This window comes from Saccopteryx leptura, chromosome 2 (assembly GCF_036850995.1).
Source record: "Saccopteryx leptura isolate mSacLep1 chromosome 2, mSacLep1_pri_phased_curated, whole genome shotgun sequence".
Lineage (NCBI taxonomy): Eukaryota > Metazoa > Chordata > Mammalia > Chiroptera > Emballonuridae > Saccopteryx > Saccopteryx leptura.
The window spans coordinates 325,757,232-325,772,090 of NC_089504.1; the positions used below are offsets into that span (position 1 = coordinate 325,757,232).

At 51.9% G+C, this 14,859-nt stretch overlaps 2 protein-coding genes across 3 annotated transcripts in view; both read left to right on the forward strand.

The window, feature by feature from the left end:
- The first annotated feature begins 606 nt into the window (after nucleotides 1-606).
- LHX1 (LIM homeobox 1) lies at nucleotides 607-7,523 on the forward strand. Its single transcript, XM_066366236.1, has 5 exons — nucleotides 607-1,421; nucleotides 3,247-3,473; nucleotides 3,570-3,847; nucleotides 5,154-5,319; nucleotides 5,681-7,523. Exons 1-5 carry the CDS (start codon nucleotides 1,252-1,254, stop codon nucleotides 6,058-6,060), a joined length of 1,221 nt encoding a protein of 406 aa, XP_066222333.1. The 5' UTR covers nucleotides 607-1,251; the 3' UTR covers nucleotides 6,061-7,523.
- Nucleotides 7,524-11,832: 4,309 nt separating this feature from the next.
- Nucleotides 11,833-14,859, forward strand: part of AATF (apoptosis antagonizing transcription factor) — a 182,749-nt gene continuing 179,722 nt past the window's right edge. The window contains exons 1-2 of one of the 2 annotated variants that reach the window (XM_066363221.1): nucleotides 11,833-12,107; nucleotides 13,198-13,389. In XM_066363221.1, the coding sequence (XP_066219318.1) occupies nucleotides 12,017-12,107; nucleotides 13,198-13,389 (283 nt within the window). In that variant the 5' untranslated portion in view covers nucleotides 11,833-12,016. The remainder of the gene's footprint in view (nucleotides 12,108-13,197; nucleotides 13,390-14,859) is intronic. The other variant, XM_066363220.1, reaches the window with a different exon arrangement.

Sequence of the window (14,859 nt, forward strand, 5' to 3'; positions counted from 1 at the left end):
CCGGGCAGCGGCCGCGGCGGCGGGCGCCCAACTGTTCCCGCCGCGCAGAACTGTCGCCGCTGGGCCAGGACATTTTAAAAAAAAAGCTCTCCAAGGTACTCCCCCCCTCCTCACGACTCCTCCCGCTGCAAACGAAAAAAAAAAGGGGGAGGGGAAGGAAAGAAAGAGGATAGAAAGGAAACCCAGATTTTCTACCACAACGAAAAAAGAAGGGCAAAGAAAAAGAAAAGAAAGTCGAACGACTGTGGGGTTGCACGCAGGCCGCCGGAGCGTGGGCCAGCGATGCGGGGCTGCGCGCCCGGGCGGCCGCCAGTTGTGACTGGAACCACGATGCACGGCCAGGCGCGGTGAGGAGCCAGCCCGTGTCACCTCCCCGCCCGAGTCGAGGCGCAGGGAGGGCGGGCCCGAGAACCAGGAGGCCTCCGGGCGGGCCCCGGGCCGTGGCGGCGGGGCTGGGAGGTGGGAGCGAGCGGGAGCGCCTGGCCGCCCCCTCCCGGAGTCGGCCCTCTCTGCTCTCCATTGACACAAACACTTCTCCGAAAGAGGAGAAGCAACGACAGTCGACGACGGGACCTTCCTCCTGCCCGCCCCTCCCCGCCTCCCTCCCCGGCCCGCCGCGGGCGTCCAGCGCGTCCCGACCCGCTGTGCGAGCGATACCGGCAGTTTAGGATGCAAAGCTTCTCTACTCATTTTGTTCTTTTCTTTTAAAAAAAAGAGGAGGGCAAATCCCGGCGGCGGGCAGCCGGGCACACACACACCCGCCGTCATACCCCGACAAAAGCAGATGCACTTTGACTTCTGACAGCTCTACCTCAAGCCAGAGAGAACTCAGCGGCACTTTCCCTGCCAACGGCCCGCCGCGTCGTCCTCTCCCTTCACCGTCTCCGTTTTATTTATTTATTTCCATTACCGTCACCGCTCCCGGTGACCTTCACTCCTCCGCGGGCTCCGGGCAGAGGAACCGCTTTCGCGCCCGCCCGAGACGCTTCCCGTCGCTCCAGGCGCTGCGGGGCGCGCTGTGTCCCGGGGCCTGGGGACGCCCCGCTGCGCGCCGGCGAGGCGCCCCGTCCCCCTCCGTTCGCCTCCTTCCCCCCTCTTTTGATTTCCTGGTGCGGGCTTTGGCTTGCACCTCCGAGCGTGTCTCCTCTTTGTGGAGGGGCTGGGGAGCTCGTTTCGGTGGTCTTCGGGAGTCATCCCCTCGGCTCTACCTGCTCGTCTTTCTCCCGGCCTCCCCCGACCAAACCAAAGACCATGGTGCACTGTGCCGGCTGCAAAAGGCCCATCTTGGACCGCTTCCTCTTGAACGTGCTGGACAGGGCCTGGCACGTCAAGTGCGTCCAGTGCTGTGAATGTAAATGCAACCTGACCGAGAAGTGCTTCTCCCGGGAAGGCAAGCTCTACTGCAAGAACGACTTCTTCCGGTGAGTGGTTCCCTCGCGCGCCCCCGCTGCTCCCTCCCCGCGGGCCCTTCCCGGCCCACCGCGGATCAGAGGTCAGCGCGGCCGCGCTCGGAGCTGCCTTTGAAGAGGGCAGCCGAGTCCCGTGGGTGCCCGCCTCCCCGCCAGCTGGCTCGCTGGGCGCCGGGGACGCGGCCCCGCTTGCGTCCTGGGAGTCGTAGGTCTTGGCTTAGCGTCCCGCGCCTGGGAAGAACGGGTCTGCGCCCGTCTCAGCCCAGAAGCCCCTCTAAGCCCGGAGGAAGGCAGCGCGACCTCGGTCGCCGTCGCTCTGGGCCCTTTCCCAGTGCGCGGAGCTGGCTCTCCAGCAACTGTCTTCTCCCGGCCTCCTGGGTTGCTTGCCCTCCAGGCTGAGCTTTGGAGCCCGGTCTAGGTCCAGGCCACCGACTTTTTCCGTCTTGGTGGAAACCGCCGAGCTTTTTGCATGGGGTGTCCGAGTCGCTTGCCTTTGCAGCGGCAGGAAAGAGCCCCTATCCTGCACATCCCGGGGCGTCCTCGAAACCCCAGCCGGCCTCCAGGCGTCGGCCTAGGCAAACTGCCTCACCGGGACTGGGGAATGCCCCGGGGGCTGCAAGCCTCCGCAGAAGTCTATTCCCTAGATTTCCCTGCGGCCCGAGTTTGGCGGGAGGTTTAGCCTCTGCCCTGCGTGGACCGCGGCTCTGAGGTGCGGGCTCCGCTCGGAGCCCTTCCAAGCCCTGCCTGCCACCCCGAGCCACCTCCTGGCGGGAACCCCGGGGAAGAGCCGAGATTTCTCTGGACGCCCCTCCCTCGATTGGCATTTTAATTGTATTCCCTTAAACTCTCTATTTTATCACCAAATCCACACAAACATACAAGTCAACAGAGAAGCACAGGAGCAAATTGTAATAATCCCTTTGCTTGAAACCTCCCAGTTTACTCAGCTGACTTGGTCTGTTTTCTTCGGAGCCTGCAGTTAACAGATCAAACTGGGACACGGGGTGGGAGTTCAAAGCCATCGGTCCCCAGTGCCTCCCCAGCACGCGTGGCTCTGGTTGCGGGGGAGCGTGGAGCACAGTGCTGTGCACGCTGGTATTGCCCGAAGGAAGCGCAGGTGGACCCCCTGGGCCCCCGCAGGCCGTGCCCCGTTTCCCCGGTACTAGTTGGAACCCAGCGGGTGGCTGCAAACCGCGCTGGCTGCCGGTGGGCCCCGAGGCCTGGCCCTCGGAAAGCGTAGCCGGGCACCGAGAGCCGAGCCGCGACCCCAGCTTGCGCTGAACTGTCCGGCTTTGGGCTTGAATGTGGCGGCGGTCCAGCCGCGGGCGTCTGGGCGCTGCGCGGCCGTTTGTTCACCCGCGCAGGACTGGACCTTGCCAACCCCAGCACCCGCCCCCACCCTCGGCCTGTGCGCGGTCAAAGGGAAGCGACGCTAGGGGAGGAAAGTGACGCTCGGGAGATGCGTTTGTATGGAGCTCTAATAAGAGTTTGTTTCCTGAATCTGATCGGAAAATAAGTGCCCCCCTCCCCTTTCCTTCGCCACCGGGCCACCTTCTTCGGCAGTGATTTTTCCTTTGGGACAACACTGGGCATGAGGTTGGGGGGGCAGCTTGCTCTCTCGCTCTAACTATTTGTACCTCCTCCGACTTTTTGTGGCGCCCCGCACTTTCTCTTCCTGCCTTCTTGCCTGGTTGATCGGCATTGTCTTTCTTTTTGTCTGTCTCTCTTTTATCTTCTTTCCCCCTTCCTCCCCACCTTCCTCCCCACCTTTCCCCACATCTTCCTCCCCGCCCCTGTGTCCCCTGCCCCTCACCAACCCCCCCCCCTCCCCGCGCAGGTGTTTCGGTACCAAATGCGCGGGCTGCGCTCAGGGCATCTCCCCTAGCGACCTGGTGCGGAGAGCGCGGAGCAAAGTGTTTCACCTGAACTGCTTCACCTGCATGATGTGTAACAAGCAGCTCTCCACCGGCGAGGAGCTCTATATCATCGACGAGAACAAGTTCGTCTGCAAAGAGGATTACCTAAGCAACAGCAGTGTCGCCAAAGAGAACAGCCTCCACTCGGGTGAGGCCCTAATTCCCAGCTAGCTAGGCTCGGGCAGGTACTGAGGGAGGAAGGCCCGCCAAGGCCGCTGCTCACCTCTCCCTTCCTTCTCCCCAGCCACCACGGGCAGTGACCCCAGTTTGTCTCCAGACTCCCAAGACCCGTCGCAGGACGACGCCAAGGACTCGGAGAGCGCCAACGTATCGGACAAGGAAGGGGGCAGCAACGAGAATGACGACCAGAACCTGGGCGCCAAGCGGCGGGGGCCACGCACCACCATTAAAGCCAAGCAGCTGGAGACCCTGAAGGCTGCGTTCGCCGCGACGCCCAAGCCCACGCGCCACATCCGTGAGCAGCTGGCTCAGGAGACTGGCCTCAACATGCGCGTCATTCAGGTCAGGGCCCCCGGCGTGCCACTCAGTTTCCCCGAGACCCCCATGGCTCCTCCAGGTCAGCTTCCAGGGATCTGAGCAAGTTCTTGGAAGCTGGCCTTGGAAGAGAGAGGAGAAGGCCAGACACACCCTACCCCTTGCAACCTTGGAAGCACGCTAGATTCTTAGAACTACTAGAAATCCCTAGGTCTCCTCTTCTTGGTCCAGTGCTGGTGACAGAGGGGTGAGGGGGGGAGGGAAAGGGAGTTCGGCAGGAAGGAGCCTGGAGGAAGATGCATTGTTCGACACCACGGTGAGAGTTGGGACCCTTTTTTCTTCCCAGAGGTCATTGTCAGACTTAATTGGTTCCTCTGGCTTCTGCACCAGGAGATCTCTCTCTCTGCATCCCCAACCCCAATTTTGTGGGTCTCTTGCCCCAGTTAGGTAAGTCCCAAAATAGAGGCCAGCCCTTCAAAGAGAGGTAGGGCCTCAGGCAGAAGGAAGCCCTACCTCAGTTGGTCCCCAGTGGGATGAGGAGGGGAGCTGGCCATCTGGGCAGCTGTGCCAGTGTTGTAAGCTGAGACTGGGTGTGATTCGGGTTGAGTTTCGGGTCCAAGATGAGGTGTCCAGTTCTCTGTGCTTGGACGCTTGCTCTTTGAAGGTGTGGATGGGTGTGCCTGGGAGGCTGAGTGTGCCTTCAAGCTGCCCTCAGAGGGAGGCCCTGTGGCCTCTGGAAGGCTGTGTCAACGTCTGTGTACATGAATGGGAGGCTGCATCTCTGTGTCACTATGAGTGAGAGGCTGTGGATAAGTATCTTTGGCACTGGGAGATTGTGTGTGAGTGTAAAAGGAGATTGTGCGTTTTGGTGTCACTATCTTTGGAAGACTGAATGTCAACAGGAGGCTGTTTAGTTTTCTGTCACTATCATGTAGGGGAGCAAGCTGCCAGGGGCTGCGAAAGGAAAACTGTGTGTGTCTGACACTACTTGGGGGGGTTGAGTGTCTATGTGTGTACAGCCCCTGAGAAGCTGTAGTTATGACAGTGTTACTGTTAGAAACAACTCCTACTGCCTCACGTTGGGCAGGGCGGCTTGCCCGGGCAGGAATCCAATTCACCATTGGCTCAGGGGCCGCCCTACGCGGTCCTAGTTAGAAGACCGCCCTCCCCAATACACAGCACGCGCGCGCGTGTACACACACACACACACACACACACACACACACACACAGCCTGAGAGCTAGGCAGTGGAAGGTTGAGGGGCCAGCCGGTGACGCGCCCGAAGTGGGAAGTGGGGTCTTCGTGGCTTCAACCCTTGGCGTGTATGCTTCAGGTCTGGTTCCAGAACCGACGCTCCAAGGAACGGAGGATGAAGCAGCTGAGCGCGCTGGGCGCCCGGCGCCACGCCTTCTTCCGCAGTCCGCGCCGAATGCGGCCGCTCGTGGACCGCCTGGAGCCAGGCGAGCTCATCCCCAACGGGCCCTTCTCCTTCTACGGAGGTGGGTGTGTTGCCCCGTGCAGGGCTCGGCCAAGCCGGGGTTGGCTTCGTTGGAAGCGGGTGGCAGCGCCGAGGGCGCTTCCTGCTTTCCGGAGAGAAGTGGAAAGATGGGTGGAGGCTGGGAAGTAAATCGAGCAGAAGGTAGTGAGACCGGAGGCCGATTTCCCGACCCCTGGAAAGAAGCGGGTGGCCAGGTAGGGAGAAGTTCCTGTGTGTGCACCCAGCCTCCTCCCCGCTCCGAGCCGGGCAGGGAGCCCGCGAACCGGGCGTCCCTGCGCCGTCCCTCCCAGCCGGCCGGCGAGCTCCTCCCCGCGCTTTCCACCGTCCCCCTCCCTGACACGCTCCTTCCCGCCGCTCCGCAGATTACCAGAGCGAGTACTACGGGCCCGGGGGCAACTACGACTTCTTCCCACAAGGCCCCCCGTCCTCGCAGGCCCAGACGCCAGTGGACCTACCCTTCGTGCCGTCGTCCGGGCCGTCCGGGACGCCCCTGGGCGGCCTGGACCACCCGCTGCCTGGCCACCACCCGTCGAGCGAGGCGCAGCGGTTCACCGACATCCTGGCACACCCCCCCGGGGACTCGCCCAGCCCCGAGCCCAGCCTGCCCGGGCCTCTGCACTCCATGTCCGCTGAGGTCTTCGGGCCCAGCCCGCCCTTCTCGTCGCTGTCGGTCAACGGGGGGGCGAGTTACGGGAACCACCTGTCTCACCCTCCAGAAATGAACGAGGCGGCTGTGTGGTAGCGGGGCCTCGCCCGGTCCGCGGAGTTCGTGGTTGTACAGAAATGAACTTTTATTTAAGAAAAATAGGAAAAAGAAAAAAAAAAACAAAAACCATAGAGAGCAAGTCACTCCTGCCCCCCCACCTTCCTCCAGCTTCGGGACCATTTCCGTCTGGGGAAACCGGATGGGAAAGGGGGACACAAAACAGGATCCAAATCTGCCCGGAGGTAGGACTGGGACCCGAGAGCCGGCTGGCCAGGTGCAGGACTGGGGCTCCGGAAGGGAAATGCAGACCTCTCCCCACCGCCCACGCGGGCCCGGCTCCGTGAACTGACACCGCGGGCGGCTCAGAAACCACCTCCGCGGCCGCGAAGGCGCACAGCACAGCGGTGACGCCCGGAGCCACGGGGAGGGCGGCTGCGTCCACAGCCGGGGGCGGGAGGTAAAGCGTCCCTGGGCGCTCCCAGGCCAGCCTTGGAGGTTCTGGCCCTGGGAAATCTAATATTAATATTGTTGGTCTCAGAGTTCAGCAATAGCGACCACAAACTCTTATAGCTTCAGAATCGCCGACCTGCTGTGCATCAGGTGGGACTATATATATATATATTTTCGTCTCTGGGTTTTTTGTTTTTTGTTTTTGCCAAAATAGCAAAATTCTAAATGTAAAGCCCTCAGTATCAACTCTTCTACCTTCACAAAGCTCTACACAGATACATGCAGACACACTGTATAGAATGGTCTCCAGACAGACCTCTCAGTAAAATGACTTGAACATCAGCTGTACAAGAAAAGTATTCTTACACACACAAAGTTAAAAAAAAAAAAAAGACTATTGAACTAAAAACAGTCAACTGTTTACGTATAATGTTAAATTCAGGAGTTCAGTGTTTTACTAATATATCCTGTTTTGAAACCTCTTGTTCAAAAACAAAATGTTTTGAGCAATCAACCAAAATTGTTCCTTTTCTTTTCCTGTAGATGTTCTGACAGATTTGCAGGGCTCACAGCTCACTGTGCTAGTATGTAAAAAGATGTTGTTTACAGGCAAAAAGAGAAAACAAGATATTCAGACACTTGCCAAATAGAATAATTATAGCACAAATACTGTAAAGGTGCCTGGCACCACAACCTGAAAAAGTGTTAAAAAGTGTTACAAGGTTTAAGAATAAAAACATCTTTGCTAATTTTTAGTCCTGTTGAACGTTCATGGAATTGTTAATATGACTTATATAGACCCACACAGGTTTTATTTTTGTGTCTTTAAAATAAAAGTCCAAAATATTTAAATTTTATGGTCAAATATGCAGTCAACAGCTGCTACTTTTTTCTTTATATATTAAATTTCTCATATGTCTTTTATTGTTCTGATAAACCTAAGCTTGTGTGACCTCCAGTGCATATTAGACCATTCACTGTATGAAAGAAAACATGTTGAATAAATTTGTGAGTTTTTAATAAAAATAGAAAATCTGATGTTTAGATAATTGGCGTGTTATTTGATGTTTTAAGAACTGGACGGGAGACAGCATGAAGAGCTGAATGCCCCATCAGAAGCGAGGCAGGACTGGGATAGCTGTTTTTACCTTGGCTGTGGTTGGACCCCTTTGCTAATGCCAGCCAAGCTTTTCTCTATGACTTCCTGCTGTTATTAACTACAGATTTGCATTCTGTGGATTTAACTGATACAGTTGAAAAGATGTTTGCTGATAAGTTAATAGAGAATTTGAAATAGAAATCAAATCCGTGGCTCAAAATGAGTGACCCCAGTCTGTGATTAGGCATAAGATCCCATGCACTCTCCCCACCCCCTGCACAAACAAAAATGGACTTGTAAATGTCAGTTACCTGCATATGTATAATTAAGGGTGATCCTTTTCAGTTTCAATTCATTTCCCATAGATACTCCTGCTTTCGAATTTGGTGGTTTTAAAGATAATGTAAAATGAATGCTCAATACAGTTAGAAATGACATACTTTAATCCCTTTCACACAAATGACATGAAATAGTTGTTTTTATAAAATTATTTACGTTTAAAGTTTCCCAGAAGGAAAACTATTTTGCTTGGCACAGATATGTATTACGTTTCTTTGAAAGATGAGTAAAAATAACCAATATAGAAGTCAAACATCAACTGGCAGTTGCCAATCGGTTCTGAAAAGTAGTTCAGTCCCTTCCAATCCTTCATTAAATATGAAAGGAATTTAAATATTTTATCTACTATGAAATATGTGTGTTTTAATATCAGACTCTATTAGAGTTCCAGAATTTATTTTCCGTATCACCTAGATTTCAGTCTGGATCATTTGCTTCCTTATTATTTTTTTTTAAATCAAGGTTTTACATTAAATGGTATGTAATTTCCAGTGTTGTTTTTATATTTTGTTAAGACACAACCAAGTGTATCTTTCCTAACAAGAAGGCTTTAAAATAAGTAATATTTCATTGCGCCCATATGACGGCTTATCCAATGAGGAGGACTATCAGGGAGGAATCTGACAGTGTTCTTGCAGGAATCCAAATTTATAAAATACAGGGGAGACTTTTGAAATACTTAGCCTCTGCACACAGCACTTTCCTTTATCTGCTTTATATGCAATCACTGGATTGGCTCATTTTTTGCCCTTTTAGCATTTATTTGTGTTAAATCATAGCTAAGTTATTTATTATAGCCACCCCCCTTTAAAGACATTCATTTAACTGAACCTATGCTCATTTGAGAAGCTGCATTTTCCTATCAAACCTGCTGAATTATTTAGCAGCTTTATTGTGGAATCGGGCACTTGATAAGATGCGTTTTAGAGTTGGGTGCTCAGTATGGACTCAATTTTTCTCTTTGGCTCTGTGGGAACATCCCAGTCTTTCCCCCCTTGGCGCTGTATCCTGAACCCTAAGGAATACCTGAACAGGTGGCAAAGCTCAGCAGTCAATTTTGGAGCTGCCTGAGAGGAGGAGATCTAGAAATGTCTGGGATTGTTCTTGTTTTCATTAGAGTCACGCTGCCCAACTGGGTCCTGAGGTGCAGAAAAGCACTGTACCATCCTCACCCTGTGGGGTTGGGAGCTCCCAGGAAAGATGTGGGGCCCAGAAGGGAGCACCAAGGCAGTCCCCTCCTGCTCAGGAAGGCAGTCTTCCCTCTGGCTGGGCTCGGCAACCTAGTTCTTCCTTGCAGCCATCTTAACACTGCAACCTCTTATGCCTTTTGCCACCTGCCCTCAGGGTGCCAGCAGCAGGAGCCACCATCTGCCCTGGGCGAGGGAGGCAGAAAATCAACCACCCAACTTCTCCAGGCTAGGGGAGGCTGTGGGAGTTTGGGGGGCTACTTTAGAGTAAGACAGGATTGGGGAGGACTGTGCATGGAGAGCCAGGAAAGGCACTGCCAGGGGCCTGGCACCTGGAGTTTGATAGTATCTGAAAAGAGAGAAGAGGCAAGTAAAAACCTGGTTTCCCTAAACTCTTGAAACTCTTGGTCGTGCCACAGGCAGTTGATTGAAACAAGGGAGTTATCTAATGTCACCCTTGCTTATTCTATGCTATTCCTACATCTGTCTGCCACTTTGCAGCCCTTAGGCAGCAGGGAGAGAGCCCGTGAACAGGAGAGCCCGTGAACAGGAAGGCCCTATGACCTTCACTGGAGAGCACTGTTCTTTTGGGAGTGTGCTTCCATTTATTCCCATCTTCCTGCTTATCTCATCTGTTCTCATCTCTAGAGTAGTCAAAGGTTTACATTTGTCCTAGAAAATGAAGTCTTTGAAATATGCCCTCCTATAGTCCACCCAGTCTCCATCCTATCCCCACCAGGAAACCCCTCTTTCCTTCTCAAGAAACTAGGGGGGGGGGGGACAGAGAGAGAGCATGTAGAAGGTTGCTCTTCTGCCCTATGCCTCAATTTTTCTCAGTTGCATCTTAAGCTTTAGAATTCTTTTCATTTTTCTCCATTCATGGAGCTCCCTCCCTACAGTCAGTATGGGGTAAAAAAGGAGGGGAAACATTTTAGAGGCCATGGGATGTGTGTGACAGAGTGGTCTTGATTTCTTCCTCAAAAGGCTTCCCACGTCAGTGGGGACCAGGACAGAGAAGGGAGAAGAGGTAAGCAGGTCTACAGCATTTTTTTGTCCAAAATCACCCAGCAGTGTTCTGTTTGCATGACAGCTTAGAGCTGATCTCTGACCTGCCTTGCCTTCTTCCCGCTTTCTGCCTTTTCTTTACCCCTAGTCCTGGTTTCTAAGCATTATTAGTGTCCAAAATAGGAGGGGAAGAGGACTGTGGGAGGTAATTTCCTAAATGTAGGCTGAGAGAAACATTTTTGTCTGCTGAATCTTAGAGCAATGGCCCCTTGTTGAGTGCTTTTGCTCTGAGTGGCCCTAGACAGAGGCGTCAGACTGCAATTACAGGGGGTATATATTTTTTTCAAAGCTGTTTCCTTGCCTGAATTTTCTTGCAGACATTAAAAAGCAGTTTTCTTTGCCTCAGTCCCCTGCCTGGCATTTTCCTCCTTCCTGTCCTACTCTGGCATTTTTCCCCTTCCATGTTTGGGGGGCAAGTCTATCCTAAGACATGTTCTCCTTTCCCTCTGCAGCCACCTAGGAAAGGGACATGGGTCAAGTCACACTAAAGTGGTAGCTTCATTGCTATTGATCCTATAGGCATATGAAGACAGTGAAAGTCAGGGACTCTCACTTCCTTTGGGTTCCACACTAAACACCAGAGAGCTGAGGGTTCCCTAGGCAGTTCAGCTGTGGGACCCAACTGGCCTGGGCTATTTTCTGCATCCTTTTGACACAGTTTCAGTTTAGGGGGTTTTAGTTCCTTACAGGTGACCTCAGACAGATACTGGAAGGATAGACTGCTTTGTAAGCACACTTATCCCTTATTGTTTCTATTTACATGTTGTCTGCCCCCCTCTAGGCTGATCACCATCAGAAGAGACTAACTTACTCATCTTTGTATCTCTTTTAGCAGTGCCTGCCACATAGCAGGCAGTCCGGGAATGTTTGATGAAGGAAAGGGAATATAAAAAGATTGTATCTTTCCATGTGCCTGAGTGCAATTACATTATTACATTGATTGCAGTGTCTTTATATTTTGAGTCTCCCCATGCCCCTCTAATGGTAGACCTGAGTTTTTCTGTATTTGTCTATCAGTTCCATGTGTCTAATAAGTATGCCCTCATCTTTGAACAGCAAAGATATCAATACCGATGGGTGTGCAGTAACCCCCTCTTCACTTCCTTTCCCCTGCTCAGACAAGACTACTTGGAGAAACGACATAATCGATCTTCATTTAAGCAGTCATAGCGATTTCTAATTATTCTTATTAATAAAGACGCCAACAGCACACTTACACATACATATATCTCTGATGTCGGATTCCCAAATCCTGGCTGCCGCCGGGTCAACGGCTGAAGCCGGGCCCCAGACCCCTTCAAATTGTGAAATGCCAGACCTGCTTTTAGTCCCAGTCTTTGCATGCCTGAAAACGCACCTGAGGCTCCAGACCCTGACGCTTTACTTCATTCTCTTTCCCAAATCAGCCACCATGGGTCATAGCTACACTACACTTTATTTCTACGCAAATCTCGGACATATCTTGAGATATATTTTATGCAACCGGACAACTGCGCTCACAACGCAATTTCTGCAAAGCGCGAACGTCAGCCACGTATCCTTGCGCGTTCCCGCGCCGCCGAACACAACCCTCGACGCATGCGCACGCGCACAAGCGGCAGGACGGCGACAATCCCTTTAGCCTTCCGGGCGCTTCCGCCTTTACTTTATTAGCGACGCGAGGCCCCGCCCCCTCCGAGCGCCTCCCGGAAGTTGCCAGCCAGGCTGCCGGCAGCTGCGCGCCTGGCTTTGCGTGGTTTTTGGTTGTGCTGGCGAGTAGTCTCCCCGTGAGAGGACCCGGCCGGGAGGAAGCGTCCCGGGCTGGGACCGACAGTCACGTGCTCGGCGCAGAGCGGACTGAGACCTGCTGAAGATGGCGGGGCCGCAGCCCCTAGCGCTGCAGCTAGAACAGCTGTTGAACCCGCGACCACGCGAGGCAGATCCAGAGGCCGACCCGGAGGAGGGTGAGGCTGACTGGGGCATGGCCACGTGCAGAGCGGTGGGTCCGGCCCCGTGCGGACCCGGGCCGCATGTGAGGGCCGGCATTCTTACTTTTGTGTGGAGGAAAACTGCCTCCTGGAGGGTTGTCCCGGGGTCCTGGAGACGGTTTCGCCTTCTGACACTCTTTGTAGACTTGGTGCTCGGGTGGCCGGAGCATCCCGCGGTCTCAGGCTTAGGTAACTGCTGGTCGAGGGCTGTTGCAGGGAGCGAGGGTCTGTCTGATAGCAGGTTGGAAGTTATCTTTCAGAATGCTCTTACAAGAATTGTGTTAGAAATGAGGAGAAATGACTTTTTTTAAACTCTGCTTCTCCCTAAGAACTTACTTGGAGAATGAAGTAAGAAGTCGATTTCCATCGTGCTGTTGAAGCGTCTTTAGACCTCAAGACACTTGCTCAGGGCTGATGAATGAGACTCAGTTCAGTTAACTCATGTTCAATGTCTAGTTGAGAGTAATCCTGCTTTACACTTGAGTGAGAGAAGTGTGAGGAAGGATAAATGTGAGTGCTGGACTGTGTCTTAGGAATATCAGTTAAGGAACTGGGGCTGTTTAGTCAGGATAAGGGAAAAAATATTCCCTGAGGGATAGGATGAAGTGAGCATAGAACATGGTGATGGCTGACTTACAATATTTGAGTGATTGTCATACGTGGGAGAGAAACTACACGTATACATTTATATGACCCAATACATAGAAATACATCATACAGAGTTGGTTTCCCGTTCAGGAACAGCAACAGAGGCAGATTAAGGTTGGTTCAGGCCCTGGACCCAGAAGAAAATATTGAGCCCCTTACATTAGAAAAAAGTGTAAAGTTGGGGTTTTGCGAGGCCCTTCAGAAGTCGAGGCCCAGGGCCTGTGCCCCGTGGGCCCGCCATTATACCTGCCTTTGAACAGCAATAAGATAGAGGTCTACCTTGGAAGGTAATGAGTTCCTGGAAGTTGGTGAGGATTTTGTAGAGGACATTCAAATATGAGTTGAAAGGGTCAGACAGTGTTACCATTCAAATTCCTTCTGACCTGGAGATTCTGAATACTTTCCCTCTCTGCCACAGCTACTGCTGCCAGGGTGATTGACAGGTTTGATGAAGGAGAAGATGGGGAAGGTGACTTCCTGCCTGTGGGTAGCATTAGAAAACTGGCATCAACCTCCCTCTTGGACACAGACAAAAGGTATTCTGGCAAGACCACCACTAGAAAAGCTTGGAAAGAAGACCATTGGGAGCATCCTCTGTCGGGTTCATCTGGTAAGTAGATACATTTGATTTTTTTTTTTAATGTACTCTTTCTCCCCTAATATTATAGGGTTAAAATCCCCCCCCCCCTTTTAATGAATCTTGCAAGACTAGCCATATGTATCCCCACCTATTTTTAGAGAGACCATTGATTTGTCATTAGAAAGGGCCTTGGAGGTACTTAATTTCACTTCATATAATTCTAAAGCCTGGAAATACTAAGTTCCTATACTTCTTATGTTTTAGACCAGGGGTCCCCAAACTACGACCAGTGGGCTGCATGCAGCCCCCTGAGGCCATTTATCCGGCCCCCACCACACTTTCGGAAGGGGCACCTCTTTCATGGGTGGTCAGTGAGAGGAGCATAGTTCCCATTGAAATACTGGTCAGTTTGTTTTATTTTATTTATTTTCTTTTTTTTTTTTTACAGAGAGAGAGTCAGAGAGAGGGATAGATAGGGACAGACAGATAGGAACAGAGAGATGAGACGCATCAATCACTAGTTTTTTGTTGTGGCACTTTAGTTGTTCATTGATTGCTTTCTCATATGTGCCTTGACTGTGGGCCTTCAGCAGACTGAGTAACCCCTTGCTCGAGCCAGCAACCTTGGATCCAAGCTGGTGAGCTTTTTGCTCAAGCCAGATAAGCCAGTGCTCAAGTTGATGACCTCGGGGTCTCGAACCTGGGTCCTCAGCATCCCAGTCCGACGCTCTATCCACTGCGCCACTGCCTGGTCAGGCCTGTCAGTTTGTTGATTTAAATTTACTTGTTCTTTATTTTAAATATTGTATTTGTTTTCGTTTTGTTTTTTTACTTTAAAATAAGATATGTGCAGTGTGCATAGGGATTTGTTCATAGTTTTTTTATAGTCCAGCCCTCCAACGGTCCGAAGGACAGTGAACTGGCCCCCTGTGTAAAAAGTTTGGGGACCCCTGTTTTAGACTAATAGTTTACCCTAAAAGGGAGAGAAAAGGCAGTGTATAATTGGATATTGGAGAAGATTGTGTGTTGAAAAAGCATTGCCTTTAATGAGCATGCTACTCAGTGACTTTGATTCTCTTTCTTCACTTTTTAAAACTTGCATTGGGTCACTGTATAATATTAATTTGTGAAACTCATTTTTTGCCATTATAAAAAAACCCATAATTCTTCCCTGTTCCCTAGAACCCTGGTTGGCAAATTGCGGCTCATGAGCCACATGTGGCTTTTTGGCCCCTTGAGTGTGGCTCTTCCACAAAATACCGTGTGGGCGCTACCTCGATAAGGAATGTATCTACCTATATAGTTTAAGTTTAAAAAATTTGGCTCTCAAAAGAAATTTCAATCGTTGTACTGTTGATATTTGGCTCTGTTGACTAATGAGTTTGCCTACCACTGCCCTAGAAGAATGCTAGAATATATGAGCTTATAGTTTTAAAGTAGAGTGGAAGAAGGGGCTGGATATGGTAATTATTGAGTGTATGTCATTTGTTTTTCATTAGA

Coding starts and splice junctions, on each gene's coding strand:
- LHX1 (XM_066366236.1), top strand. CDS start 1,252: ATGGTGCACTGTGCCGGCTGCAAAAGGCCCATCTTGGACCGCTTCCTC. Junction 1,422..3,246: donor TGCAAGAACGACTTCTTCCG/GTGAGTGGTTCC, acceptor CTCCCCGCGCAG/GTGTTTCGGTACCAAATGCG. Junction 3,474..3,569: donor AGAGAACAGCCTCCACTCGG/GTGAGGCCCTAA, acceptor CCTTCTCCCCAG/CCACCACGGGCAGTGACCCC.